This window comes from Raphanus sativus, chromosome 9 (genome assembly GCF_000801105.2).
Source record: "Raphanus sativus cultivar WK10039 chromosome 9, ASM80110v3, whole genome shotgun sequence".
Classification (NCBI taxonomy): domain Eukaryota; kingdom Viridiplantae; phylum Streptophyta; class Magnoliopsida; order Brassicales; family Brassicaceae; genus Raphanus; species Raphanus sativus.
The window spans coordinates 9257349-9273847 of NC_079519.1; the positions used below are offsets into that span (position 1 = coordinate 9257349).

At 37.7% G+C, this 16499-nt stretch overlaps 4 protein-coding genes and 1 non-coding gene across 7 annotated transcripts; 3 read left to right on the forward strand and 2 right to left on the reverse strand.

Moving 5' to 3' along the window:
* On the forward strand, positions 1–3218 carry LOC108831404 (receptor-like protein kinase THESEUS 1). Its single transcript, XM_018604950.2, has one exon. The coding sequence runs from the start codon at positions 408–410 to the stop codon at positions 2997–2999; it is 2592 nt and encodes an 863-aa protein (XP_018460452.1). The 5' UTR covers positions 1–407; the 3' UTR covers positions 3000–3218.
* Positions 3219–3440: 222 nt separating this feature from the next.
* TRNAF-GAA (transfer RNA phenylalanine (anticodon GAA)) lies at positions 3441–3513 on the reverse strand. Its single transcript has one exon. It is a non-coding gene; the product is annotated as a tRNA-Phe (tRNA).
* A 267-nt stretch (positions 3514–3780) lies between these two features.
* On the reverse strand, positions 3781–5103 carry LOC108831406 (uncharacterized). 2 transcript variants are annotated; one of them, XM_018604952.2, is made up of 3 exons: positions 4792–5103; positions 4365–4701; positions 3781–4278 (listed from the first exon to the last, which is right to left on the reverse strand). In XM_018604952.2, exons 1-3 carry the CDS (start codon positions 5012–5014, stop codon positions 3825–3827), a joined length of 1014 nt encoding a protein of 337 aa, XP_018460454.2. In that variant the 5' UTR covers positions 5015–5103; the 3' UTR covers positions 3781–3824. The 2 variants fall into 2 exon arrangements, with proteins under 2 accessions (XP_018460454.2, XP_056849792.1); XM_056993812.1 differs by having other exon boundaries at positions 4365–5103.
* Positions 5104–8922: 3819 nt separating this feature from the next.
* LOC108831398 (ADP-ribosylation factor GTPase-activating protein AGD5) lies at positions 8923–12646 on the forward strand. 2 transcript variants are annotated; one of them, XM_018604945.2, is made up of 11 exons: positions 8923–9123; positions 9523–9581; positions 9653–9743; positions 9969–10023; positions 10118–10208; positions 10328–10559; positions 10832–11033; positions 11163–11332; positions 11580–11815; positions 11945–12004; positions 12256–12646. In XM_018604945.2, the coding sequence occupies exons 1-11, from the start codon at positions 9073–9075 to the stop codon at positions 12425–12427; spliced, it is 1419 nt and encodes a 472-aa protein (XP_018460447.1). In that variant the 5' UTR covers positions 8923–9072; the 3' UTR covers positions 12428–12646. The 2 variants fall into 2 exon arrangements, with proteins under 2 accessions (XP_018460447.1, XP_018460446.1); XM_018604944.2 differs by having other exon boundaries at positions 8924–9123; positions 11580–11816; positions 11928–12004.
* A 2364-nt stretch (positions 12647–15010) lies between these two features.
* Positions 15011–16299, forward strand: LOC108831401 (uncharacterized). The gene is made up of 2 exons (XM_018604947.2): positions 15011–15726; positions 15805–16299. Exons 1-2 carry the CDS (start codon positions 15018–15020, stop codon positions 16140–16142), a joined length of 1047 nt encoding a protein of 348 aa, XP_018460449.2. The 5' UTR covers positions 15011–15017; the 3' UTR covers positions 16143–16299.
* The last annotated feature ends 200 nt before the right edge of the window (positions 16300–16499 follow it).

Consider the following 16499-nt stretch of genomic DNA (forward strand, 5'->3'; position numbering starts at 1 on the left):
CTCTCTCTTCCTCTTCATTTAGCACATCTCCTTTTGTGTAGGCCCCTTGTGAAGGAAGGCCTCCTCCCATTTGAGTTGCTTCTCCACTGGAAGATGACAGCCTAATAATCAAACCAGCCTGTAAAGAGCTAGAGAGAGAGAAAGAGAAGAAAGTTGCAGAAAGTACCACTTAAAAAGTCTCTGCCTTTTCCTTTTCTTTCTTTGCTCTCAGAGTTCTTGATTGGTTCCTGTTTCGTCCCAAACACACACATTCTTGAACTGGGTTTTACGCCATGTGAATCCAAACCCAAAGCATTTTTCTATCAAATCCACATTCTCTTACTGCAGCTTCTTCAAGAACAATCTCAAAACCAGCTCCTTCTTAGTTTTGGCTTTAAGGTTCTCACTAAAACTACAAGATCTACAAAATGGTGTTCATCATCATTACAAAACCATATCTTGTCCTTCTTCTGTTCTTCCTCTCTTGCTATACTCCATCTGCTTTGTTTACTCCGCCAGATAACTATTTGATTTCTTGCGGCGCATCGCAAAACATAACCTTCCAAGGCAGAACCTTTGTTCCAGATTCCCCCCACTCATCTCTCGTCCTCAAAACCGGAAACTCCTCCTCCCTAGCATCACCAACATCTACCACCAACCAGTCTCTCTCGATCTACCAAACCGCTCGCGTTTTCTCCGGTTTAGCTTCGTACCGATTCAAAATCACCTCACCGGGTCGACATTGGATCCGTCTCCATTTCTCACCGATCAAGAACTCCACCTGGAACTTAAACTCCGCTTCAATCACAGTCGTAACAGACGACTTCGTCCTCCTGAACGACTTCTCATTCAACAACCACAACGGCTCTCACATCTTCAAAGAGTACACAGTCAACGTCACTTCAGATCTCTTCACCTTAACCTTCATCCCTTCCAACGACTCAGTAGTCTTCGTCAACGCGATCGAAGTCGTCTCCGTTCCGGACAGCCTCATCCCCGACCAAGCTCTGGCTCTAAACCCTTCCTCTCCATTCACCGGTCTCTCCCACCTCGCGTTCGAGACAGTCTACAGGCTAAACATGGGAGGACCGTTGCTGACTTCCGAGAACGACACTCTGGGGAGACAATGGGAGAACGACGCCAAGTATCTCCATGTCAACAGCTCTGTCCTCGTCGTAACGGCCAACCCTTCCTCCATCAAATACACTGCCTCCGCCACCCAGGAAACAGCTCCCAACATGGTCTACGCCACCGCCGACACCATGGGCGAAGCCAATGTTGCTACCCCAAACTTTAACGTCACTTGGGTTCTCCCCGTGGAGCCGGAGTTCAGGTACTTCCTTCGCGTTCACTTCTGCGACGTCGTGAGCCATGCTATGAACACGCTCGTCTTCAATCTATACGTTAACGACGATCTCGCTCTTGGAAGCCTTGATCTCTCGACGCTGACTAATGGTCTCAACGTTCCTTACTTTAAAGACTTTATCTCCAACGCTTCCGTGGAGTCTCCCCGTTTGTTGACCGTTAGCGTTGGGCCTGATTCTCAGGCTGACATCACCAACGCCACTATGAATGGTTTAGAGGTTTTGAAGATTAGTAACGAAGCTAAGAGCTTAAGCGGTTTGTCTTCCGTTAAGTCTCTCCTCCCTGGCGGATCAGATTCCAACAAGAGAACGGAAGTGATGATCATCGGTTCCGCGGTAGGTGCGTTTGCCGCGGTTCTGCTCGTCGCGGTTTGTTGCTACTGCTGTTTAGCTGCTTCGAGGAAGAAACGTTCGACGAGTCCTCAAGAAGGAGGTAACGGTAACGGTAACGGGCATCCGTGGTTGCCTTTGCCGTTATACGGACTATCTCAGACTCTCACCAAATCAACGGCTTCTCACAAGAGCAATACCGCGAGCTGCATCTCGTTGGCTTCGACTCACCTCGGCCGTGTCTTTATGTTTCAAGAAATCATGGACGCTACTAACAAGTTCGACGAGAGCTCCTTGCTCGGTGTCGGCGGGTTCGGGCGTGTCTACAAGGGGACGTTAGAGGACGGGACTAAAGTCGCGGTTAAACGAGGGAACCCGAGGTCGGAACAAGGCATGGCTGAGTTCAGAACGGAGATCGAAATGCTTTCCAAACTCAGACACAGACACCTTGTTTCACTCATCGGCTACTGCGACGAGAGGTCGGAGATGATTCTTGTCTACGAGTACATGGCGAATGGACCGCTGAGGAGTCATCTCTACGGAGCTGAGCTTCCTCCGCTGTCGTGGAAACAAAGACTAGAGATCTGCATCGGCGCGGCGAGAGGGCTGCATTACCTACACACCGGCGCGTCGCAGAGCATCATACACCGCGACGTGAAGACTACCAACATCTTGCTAGACGAGAATTTGGTCGCGAAGGTCGCGGACTTTGGTCTATCCAAAACCGGACCTTCGCTTGACCAAACTCATGTGAGCACTGCGGTTAAAGGAAGCTTCGGGTATCTCGACCCGGAGTACTTCAGGAGACAGCAGTTAACCGAGAAGTCAGATGTGTACTCGTTCGGGGTTGTTCTGATGGAAGTGCTTTGCTGTAGACCTGCTTTAAACCCGGTTTTGCCTAGGGAGCAAGTGAACATAGCTGAATGGGCCATGGCGTGGCAGAAGAAGGGTCTTCTCGATCAGATCATGGATAGTAACTTAACGGGGAAAGTGAACCCGGCGTCGCTTAAGAAGTTCGGTGAAACGGCTGAGAAGTGTTTGGCGGAGTACGGTGTTGATAGGCCGTCGATGGGAGATGTGTTGTGGAACTTGGAGTACGCGTTGCAGCTTGAAGAGACGTCTTCGGCTTTAATGGAGGCTGATGATAATAGTACGAACCATATTCCTGGGATACCGATGGCGCCAATGGAGCCGTTTGATAATAGTATGAGTATGATGGAGAGAGGAGGAGGAGGAGGTAACTCGGGGACAGGGACTGATGATGATGCGGAAGATGCGACTACTAGTGCTGTGTTTTCGCAGCTTGTTCATCCTCGTGGAAGGTAGAAAAGATTGAAAGAAGAAATGATACAGAGACAAGACATTGTTTGTTTTGAAGTTTTACAGGAAAGATTAAGACAAAAAAGAAAAAGACTTTTTGGGTTGGATGATCCAAAATTATTCATTCAGATGATTTTTATTTCGAATTTTATATAATTTGTTATGTAATATAGTGAGTACGGATGTTTGAAAGCAATCAGAATGTGATTATTTATTTTTGTAACTGTTTAAAAGCTATTTTGAATTCGTTTATCGTTTATAATCTCTTTTGAGCAAGACGTTTGTAATTTGTGATCTTTACGAAGCTCATTCTCTCTGTGGTGAGTTGGCCCCGACGTCGTCGTTTAAGTGTAGAAAAAAGTTAAATGAACGACGTCGTTTTGGACTTCTTATGTACACACACGCGTGGCACGTTTGATGGAGAAAATTTTTAAAACAAAATTATATTGCGGTGAGCGTGGATCGAACACGCGACCTTCAGATCTTCAGTCTGACGCTCTCCCAACTGAGCTATCCCCGCTTTTGTTAATCGTTCATATTATGCTCACATATATATTCCTATTAATCCTTTGAATTAGTACATTACGCAGTGTTTATTACTCCTTCTGTTTCATCATGTAGGTAGTTTTAGCTAAGATTAGATTAATAGAAATTTTGAAGTTTAGAACACATGGTGGATGATACAATACAAAAATACATTTCATAGTAGTAATACAGCATATTTCATCTTCACTTGGTTTATTATACTATGTACCATCGCCAATATATAGAAGCTATTGCTCTCTGGCGTTATTCTTCTTTTAAGCCAAGTTTTGTTTTTATACGATTTCTTTACTTTCTGCAGACGATGCCGTATCCAGAAGACGCTCCACGAGTACAATCCAAAGTTGCATACTCAATCTCTGACTTGACGGTATCAATCTCTGCATGTGATTCAGAGAAAATGCAAGTTTTGCAGTCATTGGAGAGGAGAGACGTTGTCTTGAAGCTGTCTTCACCACCAACCACTGGCATTGCGACTCCAGGCTTAGCTGGATTCTGGAAATCAGGTTTGTAGGTACGTCCCAAGATTCCATCGACGTTTGGTGAAAGGTTGAAGAATTTGAACTGAACTTCGAGATGTGCAAAACAGTCATCTGATGGTACTTTGTAGCTGTGGATCCTGTCTTCTTCTTTTGTCACTGGAACGACATTGACCATGATCTCAGCTTTGTCTTTGATTGTCACGATCACGCTGTTTCTCACAGTCACTCTCTCGATCTTGATGTCCTTGTTTGGTGAGTACCTGTTTTTAAAAGAAAACATATTGGTTTTAAACTTTCAAGAATCTTGAAAACGTGTTTGTAAATGAGTTCTTGATCAAATGCTAACCAGGTGTAGAGAGTTGCTTCTGGGACAGATAACTCTTGGCCATCGAAAGTGAATTTGAGATGGTCGACTTCGTTGTCCCATGAGGCGGATTTAGCAGCTTCAAGAGAGAATTTGTGGGAGTTGAAGAGGAATCCGAGAGCTTGGATCCATGTGAAGTCTCTGGCACGACCAGCGGGTCTGTGACCAATGAACCTACCATTGATCTGTAGGTCAGAGTCAGAGACGAGGCTGAACTCTTCGTTGCTCTTTCCATGGAAGTAGAACACAATGCCGTCTCCTCCAATGAACCTCGGGTCATAACAAGCTGATCCTGGTCTGTTGCAATTTGGTTTCCTCACTATACAAAAAAAAACATATGATTCATTTACTTGAGAAATATGCAAAATAGAGTGTGGAAACTTATACGTCAAGGAATTGAAAAGCTTACTGCGGCATTGGGATTTGCAAGTGGGTCTATCGCAATCAGCGTAGCAGACTTTGTTCTTGGAGTTCATGGCGGTTGTGCTTGGACATTCCCCTGGACATTGAATGTACTTGCGGTAACATCGTGTGTAAGGGTTGCTACAGTAAACTCCGGCTGCCTTGGCCTGCAAGAAACAAGTTGCAGCTACAAGGGAAATAACTAGCAAAAGGGTTTTCGAGATCTCCATCTTTGTTTCTTTTTGGTTTTTGATTAGAGAAGGAGATAGTTTATTGTGTTAGTGATGATGAGGGTTGGATTGTTGATTGTGAATTTATAGGAGTGAAAAGTCAAATTGCTTTGCTTGATAAAGGTGCTAATATGTTAATTAATTATGAAGGTCGATGTTTGGGAATGGTGTGCCTTTGGACGAACTTCGCGCTGACACCATTGACAAATGCACTTAGCGTTTTAAACTTCGTTTCAAAGTAAAAGTATGACTATTTCTCCAACTTAAGCATCGTTTGAAATTACTTTTGTAATGAAGACAAAACTCATTTTTAAGATAAATTTTGTAGATGTGTAATGAATAGAAGTAGGCAAAAAACCCGAACCGAACCGAACCAACCGAAGTTTTTTTTTTTGACCCAACCGAAGTTAAACTGATCCAAACCAAACTGTGATCTTTATATAACCCAATTGATTCATGTTTTATTCAATCCGAATGGTTTGGTTTGGTTTGGTTTGGGTTTAAATCGAACAAAATCGATAATCCAATATATTTTTTATCTATTATATATATATAAACTTATTGTAAATTTTAGTTAAAGTTTTATTTTTCATTTTTAACTTCCATATATTTTTTAAAATTCCAAATATGATTCAAATAATACTATTATATATATATATATATATATATATATATATTCTCTAATCCTAATACCTAAAGATTGTACTCAAAACAAATCCTAAAAACTATAAGCATCCAAGTCGTAGTAGTATCGTCTCGTTCTTTTCCAATATCCATTGTCTAAAGGTAAAATTATGTAACAAAGTTATTGATTGGTATTTTTAGTTTTTGGATACATTGTTTTTTTTACTTTTATAGTGGATTTTTTAGCTAACAAAGTTTATGTTCTCACTCTATCTTTTATAGTTCACATACCCAAACTACACCGAACCAAACTAAACCATAATGAAGTAAATCAAACTAAATCTAAACCAAACCGAATTAAACCAAACTAAAGTAAACCCAAACCGAATCAAAACCAAAGCTACTTTGGTTTTAATTGGGTTGAGTTTTATAAAATCCAAATTAATGAACCCAAATAGAACCCGAAACTAAACCGATATACCCACCCCTAGTAACAAAGACAAAGCAGTAATTCTTAAGGATGTATCTTTTCATAATAATTTTCATTTAAAAATGTAATGGTTTTAAGATGTTGTGAAACTTTTTAAGGATGTATCTTGTTATCCTAGTTATTTGTATTTTCATCCTAATAATTTAGTATAGAAATCATTGTTGAAGATTTTACTGAATCTTTGCAATCACTTAAATGAAAATTGTCTGTTGAAAAAGTGCAAATGATTAAATGAAATAAATGTCCAATGGATATTGGATACATCTTTGCTTATTTTTATTTGCTATATCTTTAAAGAACTAAATAAATGTCCAAAGTTGTATTTCTCATCCAAAATTATGAAAAATAATATAGGAATATATTTATTTATTTATTTATTTCTCATTTCTATATACTATAGTTTTTAAGAAATAAAAATAATATACTTAACTTTCAATGATTATGTCCATAACTATTTTTGAATTCATATAAGAAAATTAATTTACATTTTTTTTGTAAAGAGAACATCTATCAAGTATTAATATGCTAAATCACTATTCCTTTCATATGGAATATCATTTCTATTAGGATCTACATAGCAACCGGCGACATCTTTACCACATTTGTTCTCATAATAGCTAATAGCATCAGTACATTTTTTGTTTCTCCATTCAGCTTCAAAGAAGACGAAGATGAATCTCAAGGTAAGCTCGTTCATAAGAATTAAATAGATTGCTACATCCAAAAATATACATGTATTTTTCAGAAAGCTCATTTTTGTAAATTTTCTGTTTCAATGCATGATTGATCCAACAATTTATTTAAGGTTTACCTCAGAAAACAAGTTAATATTAAAAGGAATGTTTTTATATTAAGCATTTTCCCCTAAGTATATAAATCAACGCTATACTTTTTATATGATTTGAGCACTGTATGATTCATATTAATTTGTATTGATACTCAAAATGGTTTAAAAGTATTTCATACATACGTTTTTATTACAATTGTGTTTCTCATACAAAAATTATGTATGAAAGCTATCATTTATTAAACATGTGGGACATATTTATGAGGTTTTTGTTTTTCAAACAATTGAAGAGTATGTTAGGCTCCTTTACTTCGCATGTACATTGGTTTCATCTAGCCATCTAGCGAAGATGTTAATACATGAATGAAGATATGAATATTAGCTTAAACATATTTTACACAGCTTTTATATTTTCTCTTTAAAGTAAAGATAGATTGAAATAGTCTTTCAAAACAACTAAAGGGTCAACTGATTTAAGTACATTTCACAAAAAATTGTTTATATATTTATATAGTTGACATCATATACATAATTTGTTTCAAATAAGTATTTTGACCCATGTGACTAAATTTCAAAATTTTACTTTGAGCTTTATTTGATATTTTTTTCCTTTTCTTTTGCTTTGTTTATGCATAGTATTTTCTTATTTTTAATTTATTTAAATCAATTTTTTTTTTTGCTTTTAGTGATTGTTTGATATACTTTAATCTAAAGAGTTTTATTTACAAAAATTAAGTGCTTATCAATATATATACATTTATCAAAACTTTTATTTATCTTTGGAACCAAAGAATGTTTTTACTCATTATATTTTATCTATCAAATGGAAGTACCCATGAAAATGGAAGTTTATTTAATTTATCAATTTTATTAATTTATTTAATTTAGCAATTTTATTAACTTATTGAGAATTAGTTATAGAGTTTTTTACTGTAGTTACTTCTTGTTCAAGTCATTACTTGTCTTTTGGTTGGTTCTAAAATTTTGATCATGTTTGGTTTTATATCGGTTTGTGGAAAAAGTTTGGGGTTATCAATATGAAATTCGTCAACACCGCCGAACCGGAAAATACAAGCAGTGGCCTTTCAATCCAGGTCTAGTCATTCCCTTGATTGGTGTGCATGCACTATTGTAAACGGAAAGGGAAAATGTATCAAATGAGGCTAAACCCGGTTAAACGGGATTCAGTCAGCTTAGTTAGTAAATATATTTCTTTAGGTATACTTTCTTTAAGACAGTTTCATGAACAGTCAAATCATGCAAAAGTTATGAAGTTGAAGTTTAAGGAGGGGGGCGGCAATAGGTTCTGTAAAATACTTGGTGCATGAGGTTACTTTGTTGAATTGTTCTTGAAAGTAACTATCAGCTCTTTATTATCCCAACCCAATTGCCTTTGCATTGCATTGTCAGAATGTTTCCCATGGATCTGTGTAGTAGTTGTACAAGACTGACTTGTTTAACATTGTTGTATACCAATTTTTAAACTTACTTCTTATATACTGGTAGAAACTGATCGAAGTTAGTCGAGTAACAATTTACAAGCTCGGTCTAAAGAACTGTATATACCCATTTACAAGTGTTACTACTATTGTTGACTCTTCCTCTCCTTCGCCAAAACGTAATCTAGATTACGCAAAGTTGTGTTGTAACTGAAGATGTATGATCAAAGTAGAGCTGAAGTAGTTCATAAAATATGACATGAACATGAACTACTGTATAGAGGAAATGGACATGTCTCTAGTAACAAACTATTTTTTAGCCCTATATCGTATATTTCTAACAGTTGTATAAAAAAATAGACATGTCTCTAACCTTTAAGGCCTTAAGATCTATGTAAAAGACAGAGAGATTGTAAGGCATAAATTTCTTCAGTTTTTTTTTTCTATATAAGGAACAAACCAAAACCAAACCGGAAATTGAATTTTGAAACTGAAAACAAAGAAAACCGAATTGGTAAACCAGTCCCGTAATCTGAAGGGTCCAAAAAGTATTGACCTCTCACTCTGAAAGGGGAAGAAAAGGAAGAAGAGAAAGATTGAGAGAGCGGTGAATGCGGAAAAGACCGTTTTGACCTCCCCGCAGATTTTTTTGTTCTGTTTCCTTGAGGTCTTCGTCTTTGCCGATTCTCCTGCTACCCTTGTTCATAATCCACCCACCATGAACGAGAAAGCTAACGTCTCTAAGGAGCTTAATGCCCGCCATAGGAAGGTCTCTCGAAATCTCAGATCGTTTTTTTTTTAAATTTCTCCGAGCTTTGCGGATTCGTAGTCCTATATTTATTTATTATATTTGTGATTTCGATTGCCAACAATCGATGATTAATCATGACGATCTAGATTCGATTTGGATCTGTGTGTTTTAGCAAGCTAGAGTTGTTCATCTTCAATCGCTATAGTTAGTTAGGTGAGGTCTTTCAGGTGTTATCATTATCGCCTGATCCTCCGTTTTTCGATCGTTACAGAAACATGATCACCACATAAAATAGCCCCGATCTCGTTCTATTTGTATTCTATTGCTTGATCTTGGCTATAGCTGCTTGGTCTCTTGCAGATTCTTTGTTGATAAATAGTCTATTGTTTTAATACTCCCCTGGTTTTGGTGCTGCAGATTCTTGAAGGGCTTCTTAAACATCCTGAGAACAGAGAATGTGCTGACTGCAAAACAAAGTATGGTTTGAATTATGCTGGCTCTCGCTTTATATTTGGCTAATACTGTTTATATATCATTTGTGTTACAGAGGTCCAAGATGGGCTAGTGTTAATTTAGGTATCTTTATCTGTATGCAATGTTCTGGGATCCACAGGAGTCTCGGGGTACACATTTCAAAGGTTCTCTCTCTCTCTCCTTCCTTTCTCCAATTGTCTTCTAGATACTGAGATCTTAGTTCCATCTTCTTGTTATTATTAAACCCAATTCCATTTGCGCAAAAGGTCATGTTTAAGTTGTGCCTTCTTATTCGTATATAAGCTGAGTCCTTCTGGTCAAGTCGATTTTTGTAACCTTAGCAGCAGCATAAGTGACTTATATGTTCTGGCGATGGCTGATGAATGTAGGTTCGATCTGCTACTCTGGACACATGGCTCCCGGAGCAGGTTGCATTTATTCAGTGTAAGTGTCTTTGAAAATTAATTATCTTTCAAGTGGTCCACCTTTTACACAGGATTAGTTTCGCCATGTAAAATAACCTTTTCTTTGCTTGCAGCAATGGGAAACGAGATTGCAAATAGTTACTGGGAAGCTGAGCTACCTCCAAACTATGATAGAGTTGGGATTGAGAACTTCATACGTGCAAAGTATGCCTCTCTCTCTTTTCAGTTTACATAACCCTCAGTTAATTCTACCTTGTTAAGTTTGGTTTTTATCTTGCCATGCAGATTGATATTGAACTAATCTTGTTACATGACTTTTCTAGGTATGAAGAGAAGAGATGGGTTTCTAGAGGTGAAAAGGCTAGATCACCCCCAAGAGTCGAGCAGGAACGGCGGAGATCTGTGGAGAGGACTGGGCCTGTATATGAGCATGGGCACACTAGTAGCCCTGTAAATTTATTTGCGGAAAAGAAAACTGTCCAAGCCCCTAGAACAAGAAATAGTGTTTCCGCAACAAGGATAAGTTTTCCCGTTCCTCCACAAGGACCTGGTCAGGTATCAAAAGATACTACCCGGACGATATGGTTTTACTAAAGAAATTAGTGCCTTTAGTTATTCATAATTATCAAGAATCCCCATGACATGATCTTATTTAATAACCTTAGGAGTAATGCATATGATGATTTAGATGCCAGACCTTGTATTCTTACATCTAGTAGACTACTTTGTATCTCGTGCATCGTAATCTTTCAAAGCATGAATTTTCAATCATGATAAAAAGTATTTGATGTTTTGTTTTTCTGATGCATGATACTAAAAAATGATAGGTTATAAAGCCACAGCAGAAGACAGAATCTGTAGCCGCTCCTGTCGAGATGACGAAACCAACAGTAAATGTTGCACCCGCATCAGAGCCTCCAAAGGTGGATTTTGCTACTGACCTCTTTAACATGCTATCAATGGATGAGCCCACTACAAATACCTCAGAGGCAGCTCCTGCTGATGACAACTCATGGGCTGGCTTTCAGTGTATGTATCTATCTAGCATGTGCATGACTTAATCGATCGTTGTGGCACATCTTTCATATCCGTGTGAACTTTATGTTACTCCTTCTCTAGAAATTTCTTTAGAGTAACATCTGAATCCTAAAACTGTAGCGGCTGGAAACGGTCAAACGGCAGAGAAAAGTGTCACACCAAAGCCTGATGAGAGCAGTACCCCTCCATCTACTGGGATCGAGGATTTGTTCAAAGACACACCTACTTTAATAGCTCAACAAGCACCACAGAAAGATGTGAAAGGCGATATCATGAGCCTATTTGAGAAGGTAAATTCTGAAGACAATTGCTCTTCTCATACTTACTGCTTTGTTGGATCTGCCTTTCTATCGATTTTGTGTTCAAAATTCCCTTTTCGTATCGTTATTAAACTAAAGATTACATATATAGCATGACTTGTGCTTCCAACACAAAACCTAGGTGTTGTGTCTTGTTACCGCTTACTCTGTTTTTTAAACACTGGACATCTGAAATTCCAAACCTAAGTCAAGTGATTGTGTCTTTCATTTGTTACAGACGAATATCGTGTCGCCTTTTGCGATGCATCAGCAACAGGTTGCTATGCTTGCCCAGCAGCAAGCTATTTACATGGCAGCAGCAAAAGCTGCAGGAGGCACTCCAAACGGTGTGAATCAGCAAGCTATTGCTAATGCTCTTAGCTTAGCATCCGCAAATTGGTCAAACACTGGCTACCAGATCCCTGGAATGACTAACCCAGGAGGTGGTCAAGCTGATCTCCAGAAACTTATGCAAGTAAGTATCCCCCTTCTGCATTTGTTTTAGCAAGATCTGAATTAGCAGTGACCAAGTTCATGCAAAAATTCTCACTGTATCTTAATCCCTCTTTTATCGCTGTAATTTTAGAACATGAACATGAACGCAAACATGAACGTGAGACCCGGACAACAGCAAGAGAACACTCTTCAGTATCCAATATCCAGGTATGTAAATAGAACTGTTTTCTGTTTGTATCATCTATGGAGAGATAAAGAAACACAAAGAAGTAAACTGTGTTTTTTTCATTCAATTTTTGCGTTGAACTTTGAACATAAAAGATTTAGTGTATTCTGATAAAAGTGGGACTTTTGAATAGGTGCTCTCTTTTTTTCATGAGCTCTCTCAAATAAACAATATGTGACATCTTTGTAAGTAATATATATTTTTTGTTTTTTTTGTTTGTTAATTAATGCAGTTTCTACGCAACGGGTCAAGTTAATCCCGCGACAAACGGTATGACCCCAAACTTAACCGGCAAACCTCAATCATCAACCTCCGCGCAACAAACAAGCACCACACCAGCTTCTCAATCAGGCAAAGACTTTGATTTCTCTTCCTTGATGGATGGAATGTTCACAAAGCATTGATCAGCATTAGGGATTTTCTGAATTTGCCTTTCTTTAATGTCTAAAATTTGAAGACCTCAAATATATACAATCATCTCTGGACAGTTTCTCTGTTAAACAATTTTTTTTTCTTTTGAAACTGTGTTGTAGTTTGGGTTTTGATTTGATTTACTCGGTTGCTGAAAGAGTAATAGATGCGATTCTTGGGAATAAAAAAATAAAAGAGTTTTATCCATGTGATTATGAGAATGTGATCAGAGAACGATTGTTCTCCTCCACATAACATTTAATACTCGGTTTTATTATATTAAATAAAAGATCGATTATTTCAACATTACGTAAAAAATATCATGTGTACCTAATACTTTATTAGACAAAAGTAAATATTCGTATTGATGCTAGTTTATACCAAAGTCCATATAAATGTAAGTAAAATCAAACAAACATACAGTTCACAGTTAGTTAGATCAGTTATATACATGTTGGTATTGGTTTAAGTCTAAGACTTACGACTTTGGTGGAAGTAAGCAAACAAACGGTTCCAAAACCCCTTAAAACAAACTTGTTATGGACGGCTAATAAATGTTTTTAGTTTGGCACCGTAAGAGCACCTCCAATGAAAGGTTATATCCATTAGGGTATCTCTAACCCAAACTCCATTTTTTCCTCCAAAATGAAGTAAAAATGAATATGGAGTAAGAAATACTACAATCCAATTTTATATTTTACTCCATAATAGAATAATGAATAAACAAAAAATAGATTACTCCATTTATGGAGTAAATTTTATTACGGAGTATTTTTATTCTATATTCACTTTTATTCCATTTTGAAATAAAATATGGAGTTTTACATTGGAGATGCTCTTATACTTCTAAATATATATGTATATATGTATATGTATGTTTTAAATAACTTTTGGTTGTATTTCTATAAAATTATAGACCCCATAATTATACACATACAACACATACATATATATATATACATGTTTAAAACTCTAATAGGTAAAACCCTCCACTAAAGGTATTTTTGGTCAAATGGCTTAATAAAGCATTTTACTCTCCTTCACCACAATGTTTTTCTACTCCTCTCTCGCCAACCTTCGTTTACCTTTTCTCTTTTTAAGATGTCGTGAACCACTTCTATTATAGATAAGATTTGAGAGATTAATACTTGATTGCTAAATCATTTTCTATATTATTCACAGTTCAAAAAGTCTTTACCCGATAGTTGTCTTCATTCAGTACTCTTATGATATTTTAAATCCTTATAATGCTTGATCGTAAACTAGAAAATAATAAATGTACTTGAGAAAATTGTGACCATTTGTTAAAATCGTCCTCGCCTGATCAATGTAATATCTTTTAGTTGTGAGTTGTACATTGGTATTGTTAATATTAGTATTTGTTTACATTATTGTCTCCTTACGTGGATCGAGTATCACCTTGTTCTGATGAAAACATAATATGATAATGCAGAAAAAAATATGATAATGCAACACATGAGAACACGTCGGACTTTCAGGCTTATGCATCCGGTTATTAAAAACAAAAACACAATGTCGGTCTTGTACGGAGCTTTGGACAGAAGTTTGAGTTCTATTTATGTATTTAAAATAATGAAAGATCAATCAGTGTGAAGCAAAAAAATACAAAAATGGTCGGTAGAATTTTGTTGTGCTTGTTGACCCGTAATGCCTTATGTATCTTTCATGGGTTCGAATTGTCAAATCAAATCTACTTTTAGTAAGTGCATATGCAGTGTTATGAAAACAAAATTACACGCTAGAGTAGAGAATAAACGTTCATCAATCTCAATTATTATTAATTTTAGATCTGCATGTCCTTATCGAAAGCACTATATATACATAAATATCATTGTTCTTCTCGTTACCACTTTGAATTTCAACAATCTTTTTTACAATGTCAATGAAAATGGCCTACAATACCTAATATCACAACTCAACAGTAACTGCTTTTATTATTGGTTCTTTCTTTTTAAAACCATTATTGATACTTTTAAACAGTAAAGAAATTAGAAATCAAGGTTTATTTTTCTACATCAACAATGTTTATTAATTATATGAATGGATCATATCGTCAAAGACTCAAATTAGCGAACCTCAGTATGTGGACGGTAAGACTCACAACTTAGCAAGTTAAAAAACCTATTCCAACCCGGTTCCATAACGCCCCTAGACGGACCAAATATGCGTGTCTATAACGCCTTTGGCGTACCCCTACGCAAGTTGTGACTAGTCGGTAATTGGTAACCCGACAAAAACAAAGACCACCTGATTTGTTCTTACTATTGTATATATTTGAGATCATCCGGAGTGGGTATGAGAAATAACTCAGAAATATCAAATATATGTGAACTTGTATCTCTCTTGTTACATATGTTTTTCAAATACCGTACTTGTTGTAATGTTAGGCAAGGTTCTAACTTCAAGTGAACGCATCGAACCCACGTGTAACTCAAATAAAGCCTCCATCACCATACCTTATGTAAAGGACCCACTTGTGATTCTGTGAAAAGCCCACACAATAAGGACCACATTTTTAAATTTAATTTCACCAATTTTCTTAATATATATACACACACCTCTATGTTTCTTTTTTTTGTAGATAAGAACCACCGAACCATAACTCCAAAGAAACTCCCGAGGCAAATGAGATCACTCACCATGCCGATACTTCTCCCTACCTCTTCCTTCAAAACGTCAGCCACCGTCCTCATCGCCGGCGTCTTTTCTATTGCTGCGGTGAGTTTCACCGTTCCTCCAGTCTCCCATTTAGTGGCGTCTTGCTGTCTGATCGTCTACGATAATACAGTCTTCCTCGTAAAACCACCGTATCTTTACTTAGTCACCAACTGTATCATCGTCTCCATCGTCGCTACATCTAAGCTCACGCAGAAAACGTCTTCTAATATCGATGATCATGAGTCTTTGGAAGTGGTAACCGTAGTACCGGTGCCTTCTGATATCGACAGCGGTTACTTGAACGTCTCTAACGTTGACAACGCTTATACCGGCTTTGAAGAGAATGATGCACCGGTTGTCCCCGAAGTCATCGCTGATGATAAGGTGATAGTTGATGGTCGAGAAGATCAACATGCAGAGAAGGAGAAGCCAAAACCGATTACCGGTTCGCCTGAACCGGATACGGAGAAGCCAAAACCGAGTAGCGGTTCGCCTGAACCGGATATGGACAAGCCAAAAATGGAAAGTGACTCTCCGGCGGTTTCGGTTGTGAAGCTGTCTAGGAAACCGCCGAGATTCAACAAGCAAAAGTCGCTTAAAAGTACTCAAGAAGGTATAGTCATTCATAAAAAAAAATCATTTATGGGAGGGGCAAATGCGTAAATTAATTAATTTTCCAAAATTTCTGCAGGAAATGGTGGTGGATGTAAAAAGTCAAAGGACTCCAGGAGAGAGGACACGCTGGAGACGACGTGGAAGAAGATAACGGAAGGACGCTCGACGCAGTTAAAGAAGCACTTGACGAAGTCCGACACGTGGCAAGAAAGGTCGCACGTGCGAAGTAAGGAGAAGATGACCAAGTCTGACAACTTAAATGAGGCGGAGACGACGCCGCGGTTGAAAAGAGAGCCGTCACCGGGTCAGGAAGAGCTTAACAGGCGCGTGGAAGCGTTTATCAAGAAGTTCAATGAAGAGATGAGATTGCAAAGACTAGAATCTTTGGCCAAGTATAACGAGATGGTAAATTGAGGGACTCGTTTGTAATATTCAAGGTTTTCTTTTGGTCTTTTCATGGAACAATTTTCAGAAATAATGCAAGTAGGAAGACAAAACAGTGTGTATTTGTGTCAAAAAGGAAAATGTTTACGTATGTGTATGTAATGATTGTTATATTTTTCGACTTCCAGGGCTTCCTACTCGTGTGGTTTAAAATGAAGACTAATATGTGAACAAAGACTACACTAGCTAGAGTAGGAGTGTTCCTGAAATGTCCGGGCCATAAACATTTTAATAGAGTTTTAACAAAAATATTTTTTTAACAAATTTGAAGACTCTTTTTAGTGTAAAACTTTTCTTAAGAATTTCGGACCGAATGTTCTATTTTGC